We start from the raw sequence: 23,203 nt of genomic DNA on the forward strand, positions 1-23,203 counted from the left end.
TGCATCGAGCGGATACCATAATAGTTAGTTCGCTGTATCTTACCATTGCAGGTAACTTTTATGTTGTTGTTGTTATATATATATATATATATATATATATATATATTGTTTTTATATATATATTTATATATATTTCAGTCAGATAGGCTCAGTAGTTCCCGATAAAAAGTGATGCGGACAGACAGTGAGACAGATAAACAGATATACACAAATATAATAGAATCTCTTGTGCTGTTTTTCAAGATAGTATTCTTCCGTCAAGCTGTTGAAAATCTATCATCAAATGTTGTCAATGAAACTGACTTGTTACTTTTATTGCATGCCATCCAGGGATTCCTTAAGAAGCGCTTGCAATGCTCAATCGAAAAGAGTTATCACATTTATGCATAATTATTCCACCCAGCTTGTCGCCAGCCTTTGTTTGACAAATATTTGTTGACAGTAAATAGGAATAAGACGTGCAAGCCATAGAGATGGTCGCCAAGGCAATCAGGAATTTCCCCCTTCATCTTACCAACGAGATATCTTGTGAAGATGGCTTCTCTTCTTGCCTATTCCAGTTTAGATGGTAATCTGTTTGGACAAGTCGGACAGGTATCTCTGGCAGTCGGTTGCGGATGGGGCTATTCGTTGATCAATAAAGAATAATCCAAATGAGAGATATCATAAGGAATTTCTTTTATTTGAATTTTCTCTTTCTTTCTTTCTTTCTTTCTTTCTCCCTCGCAATATATATATTACTTTTACAGAAATGTTCGTTATTATGGGATGAAAGAGTGAAAGCACTCTTTCATCCCATAATAACGAACATTTCTGTAAAAGTCTGAGGAAGCTACAGACGGCCCAAAAAACGGCCGGGTAGCTGAAACAATAATGTAACTTAACAGAAAGATACGGTAATCTATATATATAAAAGCGAAAATGTATGTATGTATGTTTGTATGTCTGCTAAAAACTTTCGACAGACGCAATGAAAATTCACAAACTCGGTATCATATCGAAGCCCCATTCTTCGCTTGTAAATATCGGAAAATTGTCCAAAAGCGTTAACTTTTTCACCCCGAAATCGACAATTTTCGACAGGGGGGGGTCAACAAAAACGGGTTTCTCGTAACGATGACCGATTCTACGCATGCGTCAGATGATGTCATGACGTCGTGACCTGATTTACTTTAAATAGTTGAGAAACCGAACACATTTCGTGTACGTCGCTTTAGCGCAGTTGATTAGCGCGTTTGTTCATTATCTAAACGTTTTGGGTTCGAATAGTGGTGTGAGATGTTTTTTTTTCGATTTTTTAAATTTAAATATTGAAACCTATGTTATTTAAGCCATTTTTCACGTAACGTTCGTTTTCCTGTTTTTTTTGTTGTTTTTTTTTTACTTCGCTTCTTCTTAGCGACACACCAAAACACCCGGGTATCCACCGATTTTTAAAATTTTAATATCGAAACAGGCTTATTTAAACCATTTTTCACGTGTTCGTTTTACTGTTTTCATCGTTCGTTTGCCTTACGTTAGATTTTTTTGTGTTTTTTTGATGTTTTGATTACCCCCCGCGCTTAATTAAAACGTTGAATGCTTACATCGTCATCGTCGTCGTAACGCTCGGCGACTTTCAAACATCTTTCACTAACTCATTCTGGCTGGCCGATTTTATTTTCAAACTTCGCCTCAGTGCTTCGGGTTCGATCCTACCCCCGGTTTCTTTTTTATTTAACACCACGCACACCTAAAAACACCCGGGCAACGCCGGGTACCCCTGCTAGTAAAAAATAAAACGCATATATATATATATATATATATATATATATATATATATAGCTCTATCTGTCTGATCGTTCCACGTTTTCCCGGCAACTAATGGCCCGATACAGCTGACACTTTGTATGCACCTTTACTATTTATATTAAGTACAGCTAACTAAGTATTATGGTATTCTTCTGATGCAAAGAAAAAAAACGAATTAAAAATATTAATAGGAATAATCTATCACAATATCACACTTAATTACAAATAATCATTCTTATTCAACCCTTATAGATTTTGTCCGTTTTCTTACCGGCAAAAAATCTTGTAAATATGTTTCGTGGTTAAATTTTAAATTCTGAAAAAAACAACATATAGAGACATATATTCGACTAAAGAATTTATTGTTTGACAAAAGGAATATATAGAAGGGGTTATTTTAATTTCCTTAATCCATAGATTTTCAATAATGGCGCATATCATTAGAGGAAATGAAATGCAGTTAGCAAAATGTTCAGCTGCGAATGGACGCTATTTTGCTTTTCAGCACAATTATTGAAAATAGTTTTTTGAGTGGGCGCTGAACATTTTGCTAACTGCATTTCATTTCCTATGATGATGTGAGCCATTGTTGAAAATCCATGGATTAAAGAAATTAAAATAACCCCTTCTATATATTCCTTTTGTCAAACAATAAATTCTATATATTGCTCTATTCTTAAATATTGAGCTTTTCCTTTTTGGCTAGGATCTCATTGAAAGTATTACTACAAGTAATATCTATCAGGATTTTTCATCTAAATTGTATCAGTGTCTTATCTCGCTTACACACACACACACACACACACACACATATATATATATATATATAGAGAGAGAGAGAGATAGAAAGAGAGAGAGAGAGGGGGAAAGAGAGACTTGTGTGTGTGTTATCTATAGTTTAGAGAATCTACATAAAATTTAAAATAGTATTCTTATTTAAATTTAACCGTCGAAATATACTGATAGCGTTCCAGAATCCCTGCAGTGCGACCGTAACATGTCAAGGCAAGTAAAACAATTACCAATATTCAAACTTCAAATACATTTTATGAAATTTTAATCCTATTTATAAAATTTATGGGGAAATAAATGAAAGTGATCTTAAATTACTAAGTGATCTCCTAGCATAAAAAAAGTATGGGGGATGAACTGTTTTCGGGTTATTTAATGCCGAATCCAAAGATTTTGAGGAAAAATTTTTAATAGAATATATTTGTTGTTTTCAAGTCGGTTTCTATTTAACCCATAGTTGGAACTCTAACAGGTACTACCACTCTGGGTCAGAGTGGACCTGGGAGCAATGGTAATTAAAGGGTGGCTCCACACTCCCCAAAGCCCGCAAGCTGGGGCGTCACCATTGGATATAGTTTAAGGTCATATCCAGGACCACTGGACACACGAGGACTAAACTCTTTTCAATCTTCAATCTTTCCGTGGTACATATTTGTTACACAGTATACAAAGCGCAGGACCTGTATTTTGTCGCTTTTCTGGAGGTTCAAGGTTAGGATCATAGTCCTCATCGGAGGCCATACACCTCAGTCAGATGCCTGCAAATAGAGAAACATAACTTGATTAAATACTAACTTCATATTTGCCACAAAATGCAAATTTGGTGATGTTCACAATACGGCACCATGCAAAAACTTAAAATCCCTACAACATAAAATAGCTACAACCTTCGAATGTACAGCAAGCATTTTTAGAAATAGGATACCATACTGGATGTCTGGTTAAACTGGCTTTTAGTATCAGCCAGCCAGCTGGCCCATGGACTACGACAGACGTACTGCCTACCATCACTGCCTCGCCTATTTAACTTGCTTTCGTCGCTACAAATTACTTTTGACCAATATGAAGAGTCATGATCTTCATTGCATCTGACGAAGTCCAGACGCCGCTTTCTGTTTTTTACAGAAATTATTGGCTTGCGTTTTGCAACATATCCTCGCAAATTAAATTCTTTTAATCTGATCGTTACAGTAGAAAGAGAGCACCTTTTAACAAGATTGCACTGTTGTTGGATTTGGGGTGCCGTTTGAAATCCGTTTCTTAGATTGCGGATCTTGATAGCATTGTCTTCCCTGTTAGAAGGAACTCTAGTACTATAGATTTAGAGGCATCACGAACACTGCCGGTATTTTGGTGCTTTTGCCCAGTCTTTGGTACTGTTTTCTCATCACATTTCAATCTGCGGCCGATTTCTCGATTGGATAAACCAGAAAGGTGGAGATTAATGAGAGAAAGTCGTGGCATATGGATTACATGTTACGTTGCAAAATCTGAAACAACAGCAATTACGATTAGAAATGCTTTGTTGCCTGTTGGTGGATATTTTAAACTGATTTAGCAGTTATTTTTCTGGGTCAAAATCAATAAAAAAAATTTCCTCACATCTTATTACCCTGTATCTCAAATTTCGAGGCTTTACACCACAAATTGGCATAGTAATTTGGTAGAAAACGTAAAAATGAAATATTTTGTAACTTTGATACCATTTTTTTTCATTTGCAGTTGGCTGAAGAGATCCAATCAGATGATAGACCTGCCCCTGTATCTTAATGTTGGTATAAACCCCACCATTCATATTGGTAACTGGATCCGAAAGACGTCATATAGAATGCACAATTATAGTGCCTTATTTCTTTCATGAAGGTTCTTGATTCAGGATTTGAACCTGTAAGCAAGCGTAGTAGCGGTTGTGGAGGTTCTTCAAGAAGTGGGAGTTTCACCTTGCCATTTGAACAGCATATTCCCACTGGCTCACTTGGCCATCTTTTTGCGAGACAATGGAAGCATTACTTATACATAAAGCCTATTTTTATGTCAGGGTGTTCAGCATAATTAGAAGAGGGAATATTGTTGAGTGCTTTTAAAGACCAGCGTGACTTTGTTATTCTTGAATTCCAAATTGTCTCTATATTGTATCTGACCCTCAATCCGTCTGTCTTGTTGCTCTACATTTTATGAAGCGCGTACAGTGGACATGGCTTAAGCATTTCTCCTTAAACGTCTGTCTCGTTGTTTTTCGGTTTCGGAAGCGCCTGTAGCAGATTGACCTAATGCCTTTCCTTTAAGACGATTCTTTCGTTGCTCCTCACCCGAACTTGAAGCATGTCTTTCCAAATAACTTTCTCTTGGGTCTTCGTCCATTGAAGTTTGAGAAACATCCTGAATTTTACTCTTTTCATTTGAGTAAATGGGGAGATTGGCATGCAGTTCACCGTCTAATGCTGCGATTTAGAAACTACTTGTCGAAGGCCCAGGCAAATTTGAATTATCACCAATTGCATCCAAATCTGCAATGAAGGAAGAACCACTCTAAGCCGAATGACCCAAACGACCATTTTCAACAATTGCGACCCTAGCATCTCCTGGCTGTTCTGCTGTGTCGTAGGGCACAGTAATTGGTTGATTGTTCCGCCATGCGCCTTCTGTGCATTAGTTGATGCCTCGACGCACTTATCGATGACCTTTCCTTTTTTGGCATAATTGATAGGAATGTTCTCAAAATTAACAGCTGTAATATAAGTGTAATGAAAGTAATGCAAAATTGACTGACGAAATTATTACAATCAATCGTTTGTTTGAATTCAAAATTAAAATTGATTTTTTAAAAATCTATAGATCATTTAAGCAAGCAGTCAGTAATAGAAAGATGCAAATAGAAAATATCGTAACATAAATATATAAAAAATATGGTCAGTAATTTTTTTAAAACTGGTAATACCTTGCTTAATATACAAGATTGTGTTGAGTCTAAATAGTAAAAATAGTAAAAAGAAAGAAAGAAAGGGAAAAGTAATTTGGGGGGGAGGGATGGCTACAATTCATGTAACATTTAAAGTAATCTATGCCTGTTTTTTGTTATAGCGTTCAAAGTGTTATTTTGCTTCTACTAAATAATAACATTTTTAACAATCATCGAATTACCCCCACCACAAGAAAAATATTAATAAATGCCTCACAGAATATTGGCTGACCATAACCTATAACAAATTATTTCTTACTGCACACAAATATTTTTTTAATTTTTTGAAAAATACAAAGCAAATGACAATTATTTTCTTAAAACTACTTTTCAGTTTATAGGAAATAATAAAAAAAAAAACGGAACTTTTTGAAGAAGTTGTTATTGCTTGAAATTTTATGATAATCTTTTCATTAAAAACGTCATTAAAAAAAAAAAACAGTTAAAAAAAGTTCGGAAATATCGGTGAAAACAGCGACCTCCCTGTTGAAAACTGCCTAGTTAAAGGTGAAGATATTAATGTTTTTAGCCAATTTTTCGATATTTGTAGTCTGAAAAGCGAAGCTTCAAAACGATACTAATCTTGTGAAAATCCGTCGCCTCTGTCGAACGTTTTAGGCAGACATGCAAACATACATACATACATAAATTTATATATTGGTAGCTCAAATTTTAGACCCAAACCATTAAAAAGCTTTCCTATCTCTGAATATCCTTTATGTAAAATTTAAAATGTTTAGATTAGAAATTGTCTGAGTAATTTCGTAGAGACAGCAGAGGTAAAATTTTTTAAACTTTGACCCCTATTATGACCCCTTAACATTTATTATTTTGGGCTCAAATAAGGTTATTAAATTATATACATGTCAAAAATCTGAAATTTCAAGAGTTCATACCCAAAATTGGCAGAGGAGTTTGGTAGAGTTTTCAAAGGTCAAATCGTTGAAATTTGGCACCTTTATAGCCAGATATTTAGCCAAATACGGATTACAAAGATTTTCCCAAATCTCAGTACCGTGTATATCAAATTTCGAGTTTGTAGACTGGAAATTGACAAAGTTATTGTATAGGGAAATGTACGCAGACAGACACACAGACAGACAGACAGACAGATACTTTCACTTTTATATACAGATAGGTATATAAAGATTGACGCAAGCAAGCAAGGACCTCCAGACGATACACAGATTTCTATAATTAATAAGATTCAATAAAAACCTATTTAAAAGTTGAGTGTTGTACCCCAATGAAAATGCTATTTAAAACTTAATGACAGACCAATAAAAAGCTATTTTAGACCAAAGTTTTAACACCGAATGAAAATTATACTTCAAGGTCTTAGGTGATGTACCAACGAAAATAAAATAGGTAAAATTGAGTGTTTTGAATGGCGAAAATGTTATTTGTATCTTAAGCGTAGCCGATCGACGTAAATTCTATTTAAAACCAAAGCGTTAAAGACTATCAAAAATGTAATTTTTATTTTAAGTGTGATCGATTAACGAAAATACTATTTAAAGTTTAATGTAGCAGGGCTGCGAAAATGCTATTTCTAACCGACAAACTAAAAAAAAGGTTCAGGCCTATGAAAATTTGATTTTAAACTAAAGCATGACTGTCCAACGTAAATTTGATTTTAAACCAAGCTTGAAACACTGACAAAAAAATTATTTCTAACTGATGCGTGACCGCCCAAATGTTTCAAAGTTCGTATTATTTAGATTATTCACACCACTGTTCTCATTTTGAGTGTCATTTTAACAACGTTTCGATCAATGTAACCTCTGTCGTTCTTCAGGTGTATCTTGTCAAACCATAGGAATGTTTCTGTCGACCCCGGGTAGATTGAATGTTCTATTCTCTATGTGGGTGTACAAAAAATACAATTGCGAATTACTTAAGACCTCTATCCAACCATGGCTGACGGAACGAGAGCATACTACCCCTGTGGGTAAAATAAAGGGTTTAGTTCAAAATTCCGCCTAAATTCCTAAGTCCGACAGAACCATTTTCAAGTTCGAGAATATAGACATGAAAAAGGTCGGAGGTTACATGGACCGAAACGGTACGAAAATGACACTCAAGATGAGAACAGTACTTTGAAGGATTCAAATAATGCCGAATAAACAATCTCCATCTCAAAAATCAGAAACGCATTTGCAAGTTATGTGTTCTATGCCGACGAAAATGTTATTTCTAAATTTTGCATAAAGATCGACGAAAATCGAAGTTAAATTTTAAAATTGCCAGACATACGGACTGACAGAACATTATCAAAATCTTTTGACGCATCTACTAAATTTGCATGGTTAGTGACGAAAATCCTATTTTTAACCGGAGTCTTACTAACTGACCAACCGAGCGAACCTATAATCGAAATACGAAGATGCGTCTACAGATATTCAAAGAGCATCTTGTTTTATGATTTGAAAATAAAATGCCTGGGGAAGATCACCAATTTCTTGATGGTAGAGTGAATAAAAGAAAAAAAAAAGAGAAAAGGACGCAGTGTTTGTAACAAAATTAACCGTAGGTTGTGGCTTCGATGGCGGTCGGTAGAATCTGCGATGATTTGTGATTGAATGATCCGTGCGGTCTTTTGTCACCTTTACAATGGCGCTGTTCATATTTTCGTTCAAGTGACGTCTGGTGAGCGAACACTGTTCGAAACGGAAGCTATACATAACGTCTTTCTTTTATGCAAGATCATCGTTTTTTTATGGAAACTCTGCTTATTTAAATAGAAAAAAAAGACAACATCAATTTCTCCTTATGTTTCGTTAATTTATTTAGTTCTTGTTCGCGAGGTGTTCTTTCAAGAATCTTTGCAAAATCAATATTCTTTTCTTTACTCATTTTTCTGTCGCATTTTGCTTCGCCATGTCATACATGACGCTATGTTTCTACACAAACTAAAGAAAAATCTACGCGGGGTACCAAATAATCATACTATCCAAAATAGCATCTTTTATTTCACGGAACTAAACAGGTTTAAACATTTATCAAGGTGTAATTAGGCATTTTTTCTACTGCCAATTAAATAGTATTTTAAAGAAGTCGCCCCAGACAAAGCACGAAAACACTTGATGCAAGAACCTAAAAAAGAACGATAAAGTAATCTATATTATATATCTCTAAATCTGTCTGTCTGTCAGCAGAACTTTTTATCAGAAACACCTGATCCGATCTGTCTGAAATTCTTATAGACCTTTATTATCGTTAAGATGCAGCGAACTAAGTAATAGAGTATCATTTGATGCACAATTTGGAAGATGCAACGAACTAAGTAATAGAGTATCATTTGATGCACAATTTGGGATGAATAGGGATTAGTCACCACATTGCTACATTTACTCAAGCAGTTCTCATGGAAAGTACTGAGCCGATCTTGCTGAAATTTTGTATATGTACCCTTCTTATGATAATATGGAGCAAAGTATGTATTACAGCATCCGTTCCAACACACAGTACGGAATTAGAGGGATTAGTTACCACAATATCAGATATACTCTAGGCAGAGGTCTACTTAAAGTGGTCTTGTTTGCATACGCAAATATACATTCATTCCTTTTACAGCGTTACATTTTAATTTTTATATTCGTAAGGACATAGTACAGATTGGTAATGAATAAGGTTGGCGAGCTATATGTTTTTAAGTTTTGGTTTCGATTTTATCTCTCAAATGCCACCCAATTATACTTGTTTTGCTTAACTTTTAAATCACTAGAATATATTAATTCCATATAACACTCAATATAAAATTGACTCTGTAATAATGAATACGAAAATTGCATAAATAAAAAAAATAATATCAAAGAGTATTTTACGACCTGGCAACACAGGGTGGCCTGTTAGTATATATGTGAAATGGTGTGTTTTGGTAAGTGTGGGTTAATGACATGCTCTTTAACTTCATGGTAGAAACGAGTAACTGTGATATGAACATTCGTTGAACAGAGGAACGATGTTATGGCAACAGACGACAGCAACTTGTAGACGATTAACTCAAAAGTAAGAATTACTGTGGCGGAATAGTTGAGAGAAAATGTAAGGTTTAAATAAGTAACCATTGTAAGTTTAAAGTATGATTAAATGAATATAACTTAAAAGTTTATTATATAATATTGCGAATATGTAAGAAAAAGAAAGAAATAGAAAAGTTGGATAAACGAGAATGAACGGTAGAAAAAAAAAGAATAATATTCATTTTAAATGAAAGATAAAAAAAAGAATAAAAAATAAATAATGATGAGCTCAAAAAGCTTCAACCGGAACTAGCTCTCTATCCTTACAAAGCTGCTTAAACGTTGACTTAAAGAGAAATGCTTCCCAACATATTGAGAAAACTTCATCAGTCTGTCCCGTATTTCCAGATTTCGGAGATCGGTCATCTGCCTCTCAGTACAGACCAATCAGTCTCCTGTGTGTCAAGAGTAAGTTGCTGGCATTTGTTTATGAACAGAGAAGTGGTCAACCACCTCAGCAAATATAGTCTGCTCAGTAAAATACAATATGGTTTCCATTCTGCGATATTTACAAATGATGTAATAACTTATATAACACCTAATTAGTGAATCTCTCGACGGGAACTTCGTTTCTACAGCAATTACTCTTGAAATATCAAGGACTTTTGATAGAGTATGGCATAAAGATATACTTTACAAGATCGCCAGCTATAGCAGCTGGAATGTCACCGTAATCATTATTTTTTTCTCTCTTATAATAGTAGTCGTTGACGGGCAGAAAAAATAAGCCCATAGTATTAATGATGGCGTCCCTCAAGATCCTATCCTGGGCCTTTACTTTCTTCCTGGTCTTCAGCAGTGATCTCCCAAATTTGATTCTTAGATCATTCGTAGACATTTATGTAGACGACACCACAATCTATGGCCACACTTCAAAGGCCATCAATGAGAGCGATCTTTCTGATACTCTTTCTTCTGATCTTGTTTAGTTAATTTTAATGCATCGAAAACTAAGTTTTTTCTCTTTTCATCACGATCGCTCTGACCCCCATAACGCCTTAATTGAAATGAATGGATTTAGTCTTGGAAAAGCTCCATGTCTTGACAAGATTCTGAAACTGACCTTCACTTCTGATCTGAAATGGAACCCATACATCAAATCTGTTGCCAAGATCGCTGGAAAAATGGTTGAATCACTCTACAGCTCCAGTATTGTCTCACTGCTGATGATATCCTCTATCTGTATAAGAGCCAGATAGTCCTAAAACGGAGTACTGTTATTAATACATCTGAGCAGAAGCTGCTCGGCCTGCTTATCCTGCAATGAAAGAGTTTAAACCCGGCTTTGAAACTTAGTACATAGTGCCCTTTTCCCTTTTGTGTAACCTCTTTCCCACAGAAGACGTTGCGAGCCGGTCTTTGCTCTATGGCTATGTTAATGTCAAGTGCTCGACTGAACTTCAATCCATGGTTCCCCTTGCCAAACATTAAAAAACACTTGTCTAGTTACAACCAATATATATGATTTTCTCCACTCTCTAGCTGTGCCTTAATCTAAATGAAAATTCCATGAACAAAGCTTCTTTCTCAGGAACACTGTTTTTGTGTCCTGCTTACCGGTTAAATACGACATGGTAGCCTTCAAATTCAATATAAAGAAGTTCTTGTTATGCCTTCCCATAAATAATCAATTTACACCTTATTTTCGCTATTAATGATTACTGCATCTTACTTTTATTAACCCTTATCTTCAAGTGGCTTTGGGGCGTTGATAAGTGGTGACTCCCAAGTAAAAAGAAGTAAAATGATAGAGGGATACTAAAACAAAAAGAAGGATTCAATGGAGGGAATAGGAGATATTTATGAACGACGGAAATGACCTGAGAATACTTCTTTTCATAATTGTTTATAATGATATTTTCGTTTAATTTTAAGGCTTTGGTTTGAAATAAAGATTACGTTGATCCATAATGCTAAGATTTAAAAAAAACAAAAAAAAAACACAATTTCTGTCGTGATGGAAAACTTATCGTAACATTAGTATTTTTTGTTGGTTTATCACAGATGTGTTTTAAATATAATTTTGGTCCGCCGCGCACGCTTTATTTTGTAACCTTATCGTAACATGCTAACGCAGACGCACACGTTCCATGAAGAGTCGCCTAAAAAACTGAGGAAAGGTAAAGGAAAGAAATTCGAATCAGCTTTTTCAGTTGAAATGAAAATAATTTATTCATAATTCTGCCAAAATAACGCATTGCCTTTTATTTTAAAAGCCTATCAGTTTTATATCGTCTGCAATGTAGTTTACAAAGCCTCTCCGGCTCGACACGGCTTAAAAGTCTCTCGTGGCCACTACGGCGCCACAAGACCATCTCACCCAAACGTCTTTCGTTTTCTTTGTCATCGCCACATTTTGTCTTTTTATCTCTCTTTCTTTTCATACTCTTCCTCTACTGCGACCTCAATTTCTTTGACATTTGCATATGTGTCATGCGGTTGCTGCTGCTACTACCAGCGCTAACGGCTTTGTTACAGGTGTATAGATTGGAAGAATGAAGGTGGGAAAGAAATGAAAAAAGGAGAGGAATTAAGAAAGAAAGAAAGAAAGAAAGGTTGTAAAAGACAAACAGAAATTTAAAAAAAAACACAAAAAAAAACATGTAGAAATTATATAAGAACTGAAAGAGAAAATGTAGGATGAAATGAAATAAAAAGGAAAAAACGTAACATAAACAGGATATTCAAAAGTGTGAAATGTAGAAAAAGACATTGGGGAGGAAAATATAATGAGAAAATAGCGTAATGGGGGATTAAATCCATCAGAGGAAGGAAAGAAGTAATGAAAAAACTAAAGAATAACAAATAAGAACAAGAAATAATAAATATACGAAATGCAATTATATTTTCTGTATTACTTGTTTCGGACTATTGTTTTAATCTTAAGTGTTATTTATGCAATGTTTCGGCTGGTGTAACTTTTGACCTTCGTCAGGCATTTTGGTCGCCATCCCGGAAAAGGAAAGAGAAAAGTTACTGGCTCTGTAGATAGTTTCGTATTCTTGGAGTTGTTTTTTGTTTTTTCTCGTGGTTTCGTATGTGTGAAAACATTTGGCTGACAAAGGGATGGTAACTCTAATAACGTTTGGCAAGGGATTATCAACCCTTTACCGTTTAAGTAATACAAACACTCAACTCCAAAATATAAAACTGCAATTATATTAATTAATACAGGGCGGTCACTAGAAAAGCAGGAAATTTGTCAAACAGTAATTTATTTTTACAAAACATAATGTTTACAAAGTTTTTCCAAGACAAATGTTATATTATACTCATAGATACTCAAAATGTCACCCGTACACTTCACTGCAGCGTCTTAACATAGAAATCCAAGCTTGTGTGGCGTTTTGAAGGGTAGCTTGCTGCATATCATTCCGAACTGTTATCAAGCACGTTTTCAAGTCATCAATAGAGTGTATGTCACGTCGACAATTCTGCGTCTCTGTTAATAACAAGCTCCAAGCACAGTAATCCATGACATTTAAGTCTGGATTTTTTGAGGGCCAATCTTCCGGTGCAATGAAATCAGAAGTAGATTGCCGAAGAAACTGAATTGAAGCTCTTCTTTGTCAGCCTTGGCACCATCCTGCTACCAAGTCCATGTTTGGTTGTCCATTAGATTTCGTATATCGCTAAACATCTGTGGATACTTTTCCTCACAATAACTTGCTGGTTTACTGTTTTTTTTCTTCCTGCCTTCAGGACTCTGATAATATCCTTCAAGAAATCGAAGCTTCGTTTTGCCACACCATGAAATGACAGCATAACAAAGAACAGATGCACTTCTCGCTAAATGCGATCATTTTTTCTGTTCAAAGGGAATCGCAAAGAGAATCTTGCTTCGTCCGAAAACCATACTCTTCTCCAAGCAAACTCTGGTTCAAAACGAGCAATCAGAGCAAGCGACTTGGTTTCGCGCATTTCCTCCTGTCGCTCATTGAGGAGGTTACATTTTATTCTGTGATAGCGTTTCAGTTCACTTACTTTGAGAATTTCAAACACTGATGTTTTCAATATATTGAGAAATCGAGCGATTTCTCGTTGACTGAAATGATGTCTCTCTATTGCACCGCGTCGGACAGGTGAAACAGCCAAATCCTTCACCGTGGCACGTGCTTCGTCCGAAATTCGTTTCTTTGGTCACGTTCCTTTTTGGCGAGTACCAGCTGCTTCGGGACCTTCTCGTTTCAAAGTTGAAACAACATTATCAAACTGATGCTTTGTAATTGTTGAAAAAAATCGGTAACTTGCTAGACATTTTGTCCGTCCCCAAGTCGGATTTTCACTTTTGAAAAGAATTATCACCTGCCTTTGAAAATCTGAAAGCTGTTTCCTGCTGCTCCCGTCCATGATGTGGGTATCAAAATCTAAATCGAAGAAATAAATAAGCAAGATGTAATGAAATCAATATGCAGATTGCACACCCATTCGACAACAAAAGAACCAATCAAAAATAGCAATCAAGCATTTTATTCATGATCTAAGCTAACCGTAAAATTTCCCGCTTTTCTAGTGACCACACTGTATTTCATTTATACCTGATACGAAAAAATGTTTAGAATCTAAATGTAGGTGAAAACAAAATTACAACAAAAATTATATTTACGGCAAATCAACTCTTTGATTGAATGCAACAATACAATCGTCAAAAATGATTTATTGAAGACATCTCACTTAAATTAATTCACGTATTATATATGAATAGAAGCACTTTAAATGATATAATGGTTTAAGATGCCAAAATATAATTGCCACCAGTATTTAGCCTAGTTTCCGTCTAGTGAGGAGTATGATAATGATAATAATTATGATCTATATTTTCTCGCAAGTAAGAAAAACATTAGATAAGTAAAAATGAGATTAGGATAGACCGAGATTTTAACTTTGTAAGCAAGGTTCAGAAATGGAATTTTGCATTGTTTAGTTTCACATAAAATAGTTTATATGTTTGTTGTAAAAGGAATTTTGATTGTTCAATTCTTTTTATGAAAACTAAATTTAAATAAGGTCAGCTAGAGAAGAACGAACAATAGCAATTTAAAAACATGTTGAAAAATAAGTTAGGTCGAAAATAGGTTAGTGAGAATTCTTTGTCTGCAGAAATGGTTTGGAAACATGTGCCGAACCACGCATGTTAGGCCACGTGGGCCGATCACGTTTACAGACAAACGTATGACGTCATGGCAGAAATGAATTCTCAATATAGGAGCTACTTCAGTCGAAGAAGAGGGCAGTCGGGAAGTCAGACAGAGAGATTCCAGAGTCGAGTCGGACGAAGACAGAGCTGACATGAGGAGGGTCCCCCTTTAGAACCGTTGGGTTAGAACATTTAACATGTAGAAACGACTTTGAATTTCTGGATGTCATTATCATTTGACCGGTCAAATGGAATGAAAGACATCTCATACTTTTGTAAGTATTGTCTTCGTATCGTCATTCAACAATTGAAGGTAATGTGAAATCATCGTTATTAACGAATTTAGTATAACCTATCTAAAGTAATCTGCCCCCTCTCTATCATAAGTAATGATTATCCTCCCCTAATGTGTTATAAGAACTAATCACCCTCTCCTCACTATATGTGTTGAGAAGAAACATCAGAGAACGGTATAAATGTCTCACTCTTCTCTCTTTCTCTCTCTCTCTCTCTCGTCTTCCCCTCATCAATACGAACGTCTCCATCCTATCTCTTTAATATGATCCCACCTATGCAACATTATTTCCGTGAATGAAATCAATGAACCTTACTTATTTTCTCTAATTTGAACTGTAAAGTTCCAATTTTCTTCAAGTTTGACCGCCTTTAACATCTATTTTACCGGCTAAAACAAAATCAAATTTGCTCAACGGATCCAAATTTCCCATATACAAAGTTTCAACTCTGTAAACCAAAATTTAACAGAAGGGTTTGGTAGAGACCGATTTTCGGACAAACAGACAAGATCAGTTTCTTATATATTATTATATATTCTTTTTCCCCAACACGGTTGACATGTCTTATGGACAAATAAACAACGAACACGCCAGAAAGCGTCTGGCATGAAGTTGGTACAGACATTCGTAGAGCAGACTTAGATCGCGTTTTTTTTTTGTTTACGGACGATATAAAAGGATTAATTACTAAAACAGATCAGTTTACTTACTTCGTCTAAATCACGCCTGAATAGTAAACGTTACATTTGTTTATTTTTTTCAGGCTTCATAAAGGGGGGAAAAGCAGCTGATTTCAAGCAATTAATCATCAAAACATCTGGAATGCATTCTATAAGCAAAGCTATAGATCTTAAAATTTTATGAGTAATTTATGAACATGAAAAATAGTTAAACGAACAGAATTCATTGATATTCTCTCTCTCTCTCTCTCTCTCTCTTTCTATATATATATATATATATATATATATATATATATATACACGCACACACATGTATATATATATATATATATATATATATATATATATATATATATATATATATATATACTAGCCGATTTACCCGAACTTTGCTACGGATATATTTGTATTACACAATACTAATTGGCATTCTTTTAATATTTATGTAATTACATGGTTCGAAACCAAAACTTCTGGGTAAACGACATTTCTTGTACCACTGGTAAAAATGTAAACGAAAGTTCTACATTACGTAGAAAAAAAAACTGCACAGGTCCGTTTTCAGTTTGTGTTGCTCCCAAAAATGTAAATTAGGATTTTTGCGGATAAACTATGCTTGGTTGCGTATATAAAAAGTACCCCATTTTTAATAAAGGAAGGACTTTCACATAAAAAATTAATAAACAAAAGATATGGCAAAAATTGAATTACACTTGTAAATCATATCTAAAAATAGCACGGTTCGTAAACTGCAGAAGTACTAAACAGATAAAACCCCCCGCATTTTTGTACTTCTGCAATTATTTTTCTTTGAGTGACGCTGAGACGTAAAGCGACACCCCCCTCCCCCCGAAAAAAAACCATAATTACGTCGAAACTCACCCACACAAATATATATTTTCAACTAAATCAATTACCCAGACAGGAAAACATAAGATCTTTCTCAAAAGAAAATCGAAGAAAAAAAAGTGAAAAAAAAACGCGTAGGAATATATCTTAAATACAAAGCATTACTTTACCTTGTTTCTTTTTCAAAGTATTATGGAAACGATGATAAAATTCAGACAGTAAAGTGAATAGTTGAAAAATGATTTTAAAATCGTCCGTAGGAAATAAATTTTAACCTTTTGGTAAACGTGCTCACACCTTACAATGAATCGACATTTATAGCCGAGACTTTAATAGAGGGCTAACGATTTAAAATATTTCGTCGAAAAATATAATCATCATTAGCCTAATTATTTATTTTTTTTATCAATATTCGTAACTTTTACATTTATAGAAAAATAAATAATTAAAACATATCATTTTATCACCATATCTCTCGATTTAGTTAAAAACTATATCTGTTCATAAACGGAAGTGAAATATCAGTGAAAATTACTTAAAATGTGCCAGTTTAGCAAATAGTACAAAATAACTTGAATTAAAATAATTTAAATAAATTAACTTTAAATAATACTGTTAAATAGAACAATTACACCAATTACATTACTATAATCAGTAATTTTAATTGAGCGAATTATTTCAAAGGACTTTCTTTAAATATAATATGCAAATTAGATTAGTTCTATTATGTACATTGCCTTCAATATAGTGTATATATATATTGATCGTGATGCTATTTATTTATATAGAACATCTAATAGTAAATAAAATTTATATAGATAACCGTTTTCAGCAGGAAGTTTTTTATGTATTAATCAAATTGTGAACAAACAAACAAACAAACAGACAGGATTACGGATTTATATATATAATAGATATATACATATATTACAAATATATTACCATAGAAAAATGCAAGCATAAAAAGTAATACGGTTAAGTTTAAACATGGAAAAGTAAAGGACTAGTTGTTAAAACTGGAGATAAAAAAGGACAGGATATTATTGTAAAAAATATAATCAATTTATAACTTAAAATATTGCAGCATTAAAAATTGATTATATAATATTAAATTTAATTAAAAAAATCTTAATGCTGCAATATTTTAAGTTATAAATTTACTATATTTTTACTGGAATATCTTGCTCTTTTCTTTTCCAGTTTTAAAAAGTGGTCCTTTATTTTCTATGTTTAAGCTTAACGGTATTGCTATTCATGCTCGCATTTTTCTATTGTAATCAATGATTTTCCAGGCATTCAATAAATTCACTTGTTCTTTGTTTAATATCAGTCTTATTTCTTTGTCCACATAAACGTAACATACACATATGTAATAACAATGTACGCCACACGTCTTCTTAAATAAAATCCCCCAATTATCGCCCTTTCATTCTTTCATTTTGTCTGTTTCACTTGGTACTTTTCTATTCGCGACAGCAGTGAATTAGTAGCAACACTAATCGCTGAGACGACGTGGTTGCTAGGGAAACCAATCATAAAAAAAACGTCGCTCTTATCCTTACGTTTTCCTTACGATTTATTTTTTTTAGAATATATATATATATATATATATATATATATATATATATATATATATATATATATATATATATATAGCTGGTAGGAAGATCCAACGTTGCCCGGGGATGAATGAGGATAAACAAATGTTTCATTCTGCTACGTTTTATTCTAATCGAAATCGCTAAAATCGCCAAGCTTTCACTTTCATACTCCTATATTCTAGTCTATGTAACACTGTTAAGAACTTACTGTTGATTTTATATAATGGCTTGAATTCAAGTTTAAAATGCAAATATAAAGTACCATGGTTCAATTGTGCTCTAAACAGAAACATCCATTTCGGACGCATCATTGTCATATCAAAGAACCCACTGTTAATTTTATATGTCGAGCCTTTCTACTTGTGTTGTAATAAAACTTCTCAAATTCATTAGTGATGTTAGACTCTATTAGGCGTTAACTTTATTCAAAATAATTTATTTTCAATTCATCGAATGTTGTCGATTATCGATTATCGGTACTTTTCGATGACATTACCGTACAAAACCTATCTCTAAGAATACTGCCAAGCACATAAAGTACTTTCGTGTTTAATATAATAAAATCGGCCAGACCGTTTAGAGTCGATAGGAACGACCTCACCCCAACACATAGACACATGCAGACAACGTTCGTTTTATATAAAAGTAGAGATCATTTTACAGGCAGCTATGAATTTTACGACATTTGCGGACACTCTTGGGTTTGCGGCGGGTGACGACAGTTAGAACTGAGGAGTTGTAAGTTTGACACGTTCGATAGTTTGCTGCCTGGACCATATCGAGATATCTTAAGGAGGTCCAGATAATGAAATGAATTGATCAACCTAGTGACTAACATGAACTCGAGAGAAAAACTAAGATATGGATATCAGCGTTAAGAGGGTTGTTTACCGTGATAGTGACATGCAGATTCCAGTATTTACAAAAGGTATATGATTTTGTGTTTTATTTTATTTTTTTATGCTCGTGAACCGTGCGCTCAACCTTCGGCAGTAAGTAATGTGAGAAACGACGATAGAACAGAACAGAAGACGGGAAACGCCACGAAAACAACGTTCGAGTTAGCGTTTGTTGTCAAGCGGAATAGTGTGTTGTCCTATTGCATTTTCTTCTCGTGTTTAATTTTTCAGCGTTGCGATTTCATCGTTTGGCAAAGTTTGCGTGGGGCTATTCCGGCTGCTTACCGTAAACTGCTGGAAGATGTGACTGCGGCCTTGGGTCAGCTTTTGGGTCAGCATTTGCTCTTTTTATCAGCGTTTTGAGTGTCAACTTGGAGTCAACAGTGTTGTTTTGGAAAAAAAAAACTTGTTTTTCGTTTGATTGACGATATCTGGTTTTGCATTACAATTACATATATCCAATATTTAATATTCAATATTTATATATATTACATTAAAATTCAATATATTCAATATCCAATCTTTAGTATTTATACATCCAATATATGTAACATTACAATTTAATATATTCAATATTAAATATATTCAATATATATATTGCATTACAATTAAATATATTCATGATATCTGGTTTTATATTACAATTCAATATATCAATACTTAATACTGAATTGGTAATATATGCGATACATATATTGCATTACAATTTAATATATGCAATATTCAATAATCCATATATATATATATATATATATATATATTTATATATATATTATATTACATTAAAATTCAATATATTCAATATTTAACATTTTATATATATATATATATATATATATATATATATATATATATATGTATTAGTGATGGGACGATTCCAAAAAAATTCCCGATTCCAATTCAATTACCGATTCTCTTAAACATTTCCGATTCCGATTCGATTCCCGATTCCGATTCTTTTATATTTTATAAATATTTAGTTAGAGATTTGTTGTGTTTTTTGTAATTTTTCAAAGTATTACATAAACCCCCGGTAAATTTCCCTGTATATTTTTTCAAATGTTTTCCTTGTAATCGATTAAAAATTGTAAGACAAGAAAAGATTTCTTTCGATTTAAAACAAAGCCAGATTGTTTCAGTTCGTTGTTGGTGTACAACATGCTACTTGAAAGTTTTCATAAACAGTTGAAAATAGTCGAAGATTGATAGGCAAAATGAGAAAACGATGTAAGAACAAAATATTAACAACGCCCTCTCCCATTGTTACGAACGAATTTCTAAATAATGATGTTACTATTTAGAATACCATTTTTAACGGTGCCCGAAAAAGTCGTACCCAGAAAATTCGTTCATTTTTGCTAGGTAGGAAAACTGGTCCAGTATTGAATAAATATCGATTAAAAACACATTTTATGACCGTTTTGAAGAAGATATTGTGTTTAAAGGTGACTACGAACCCCCACAATATTTTTAAAAATTATGAACCAAATATTTATTTTAAAATATCTTTTAGTTTTAACACGTTTTGCTTTATTATAGAACACAAACAGAAAGAAAACACTTATGTATTATCAAAGAAAGCAAATATTTATTCAGAAGAATTAATTCTTATTACGAAACAAAAAAAGAAAACACGGTACTTATGTAATTTTATTACCGCGCTGAAATAATAACGTTATTATTTCGATAGCTATTCTAAATATGGGAAGGGGGTGGCATTTTGTCACTATTCTGTGCGTCCCAGATACTATGAAACTTGAATTTAACCTTAAAAAACTATTATAAAATAGCATGGTTCCAACAATCCAAGAAGTGTTTTCGGTACTTATGTATTATTTGATAATATAAGACTTTTTTGTTTGTTTGTTTGTTTGTTTAAAAGTTATTTGGGGGCACTTCTGCAGTATGCAGATGGCGGTTATTGTTAGGGGGCGATAACTCCAATTTCCTCTTGGTCGAATAACGCGGCAAATAAGTAACAAACAGAAAAATATTTGAAAACCAAAATATTTATTGTATTAAAATGCATCAATCTATAATTGTAAAAATCTTTATTTAAAAGTCTACGTAAAAAAATATAAGTTTACTAAAACAATTTTGTAATGAAAGCAACATTGGATTTTTAAAAAGGAAAATAGCTTTTCTTTCGGACAAAAAATGATTTCAATGAAACATGTTTTTCAATTAAAGAAACTTTGAAGGGTCAACAAAAATTAATATTTAAATGTTTTTTGACCGAAAAGTGCCACCTAGCGTCAGTTTAGTAAAATGCATAAAGAAAAGATCGCCGCCGTACGCATACTGCAGAACTGCATATTGTTGTTTCGTGAACAAAAAAAAGTGTTAAAACTAAATTTAAAAAAATAAAATATTTGTTTTATTATTTGATAATACAAGAAGTGTTTTCTTTTTTGTTTGTTTGTTTCGTAATACCACAAGCAGTGTTAAAAACTAAAGTAATTTTAAAAAAAATAAATATATGGTTTCTTTTTCGTGTCTTCCGTCCGGTTTCGTTACATAATCAACCGTATCAGCTTCCGGTAGCTTGTTTTTTTTCCGAGCAGTGATCTTGGACATTACTTAAAAAATATATAAATTTATTTTCTTTTTGAGGAGGGGGGTGTTTTAATTCTATATCTACCAGAGTATTCTCTTTAATTCTCTCTTTTTGAGCGATTATCAAGACTCCTAAGACATGATCCTCCCATGTCGGACATTTTTTTGTTCAAAAGCAACAACTGATATTTCTTTTTTTTTTTTAACTAAATAAACTCTTTAAAATAAATTGAACCACTAAAAACTTACAAAGCTAGGTAGAAAACAAACACTTAAAAAAATCAGTTTTATTTTTTTTAAACAACAGTAAACAAGTAAAAATATTTTAAAAAATATTATGGGATGTACATTCTCTTTTAAAAACAATATCTCCTTCAATAACCGTCATAAAATGTGTTTTCGATCGATATTATTCAGTAATGGACGAGTTTTCCCTACCTAGCAAAAATTGACGAGTTTTCCGGGGACGAGTTTTCATAAATTCTTTTGAACATTAAAATGAAATAAATATTTTTAGTAGACATTTAAAATTAAATTAATATTTTTAGTAGACATTTGCACAGGAAGAGTAAAGTTTAGGCTTTTTTAAATAGGGGTTGATCCTGGCCAAGGTAAAACTGAAAATGCTTTTTGTTATGTTGACCGATTCTTTTAGCAAGCCAGTATAAAAAATCTTTAGAGAAGTAAAGATAAGGACTATAAAATTTTATTGCTCCATGCGTTTGACTGTTCGTCACTTCATAACCCTAGCAAAGCATTATCAAAGCACCAGCGGAAAGCCAGCCATATAAGATCAACAGTGGTTTCTTTGATATAATAGAGGGTGCCCAGAAAACTCGTACCCGGAAAACCCGTACCCGGAACTCTCGTACCCGAAAAACTCGTACCCGAAAAACTCTCTCCTTTTTGCTGGGTAGGAAAACTGGACCCTTATTGAATAAATATCGATTGAAAACACATTTTAGGACCGTTCTTGAAAAAGATATTGTTTTTAAAAGAGACAATGCACCCCCATAATATTTTTAAAAATTATTTTTAACTCTTGTTTTAAGAAAATAAACTTGATCACGTAGTCAAGATACGAAAAACGAAACCAAATATTTATTAAAAAAATACTCTAGTTTTAACACTTTTTGTGTCATTACGAAACAAAAATAAAGAAAGAAAACACGTATTATCAAAGAAAGCAATTATTTTATTTAGAAAAAATTAATTCAGTTTAAATAATTCTTGTGTTATTACAAAAAAAAAGAAAGAAAACACGGTCTTATGTAATTTTGGTACCGCGCTGAGTTAATAACATAATTATTTCGAAAGCCATTCTTAACATCGGGAGGGTATCGTTTAAAAGTAATTTCGGGGGCACTTGTGCAGTACTTAAAAATATACAAATTTATTTTCTTTTGGAGATGGGGGAGGCTCGTTTTAAAACTATATCTACCTCAGTATTTTCTTTAATTTTCGGACCTATTTTGTTAAAAATTATTTACTAAGTAATGTCGAGTCTGACATTACCTGTTATTTCTTTTTAATCAAATAAACTCTTTAAAATAAGTTTAAACACCAAAAACTTACAAAGCTATGTAGAAAACGAAAACTGAGAAAAATCAAATTAATT

The 23,203-nt window shown here is 33.2% G+C and overlaps 1 protein-coding gene across 1 annotated transcript in view; it reads right to left on the bottom strand.

Moving 5' to 3' along the window:
• LOC145296198 (uncharacterized) overlaps positions 1 to 23,203 on the bottom strand; it is a 55,060-nt gene that overhangs the window by 3,708 nt on the left and 28,149 nt on the right. The window contains exon 2 of the mRNA XM_080142407.1: positions 515 to 623. Coding sequence (XP_079998533.1) covers positions 515 to 623 — 109 coding nt within the window. The remainder of the gene's footprint in view (positions 1 to 514; positions 624 to 23,203) is intronic.

The sequence above is a fragment of the Euprymna scolopes genome, chromosome 16 (genome assembly GCF_053919585.1).
Source record: "Euprymna scolopes isolate OS-2025 chromosome 16, ASM5391958v1, whole genome shotgun sequence".
In the NCBI taxonomy this organism is placed as follows: domain Eukaryota; kingdom Metazoa; phylum Mollusca; class Cephalopoda; order Sepiida; family Sepiolidae; genus Euprymna; species Euprymna scolopes.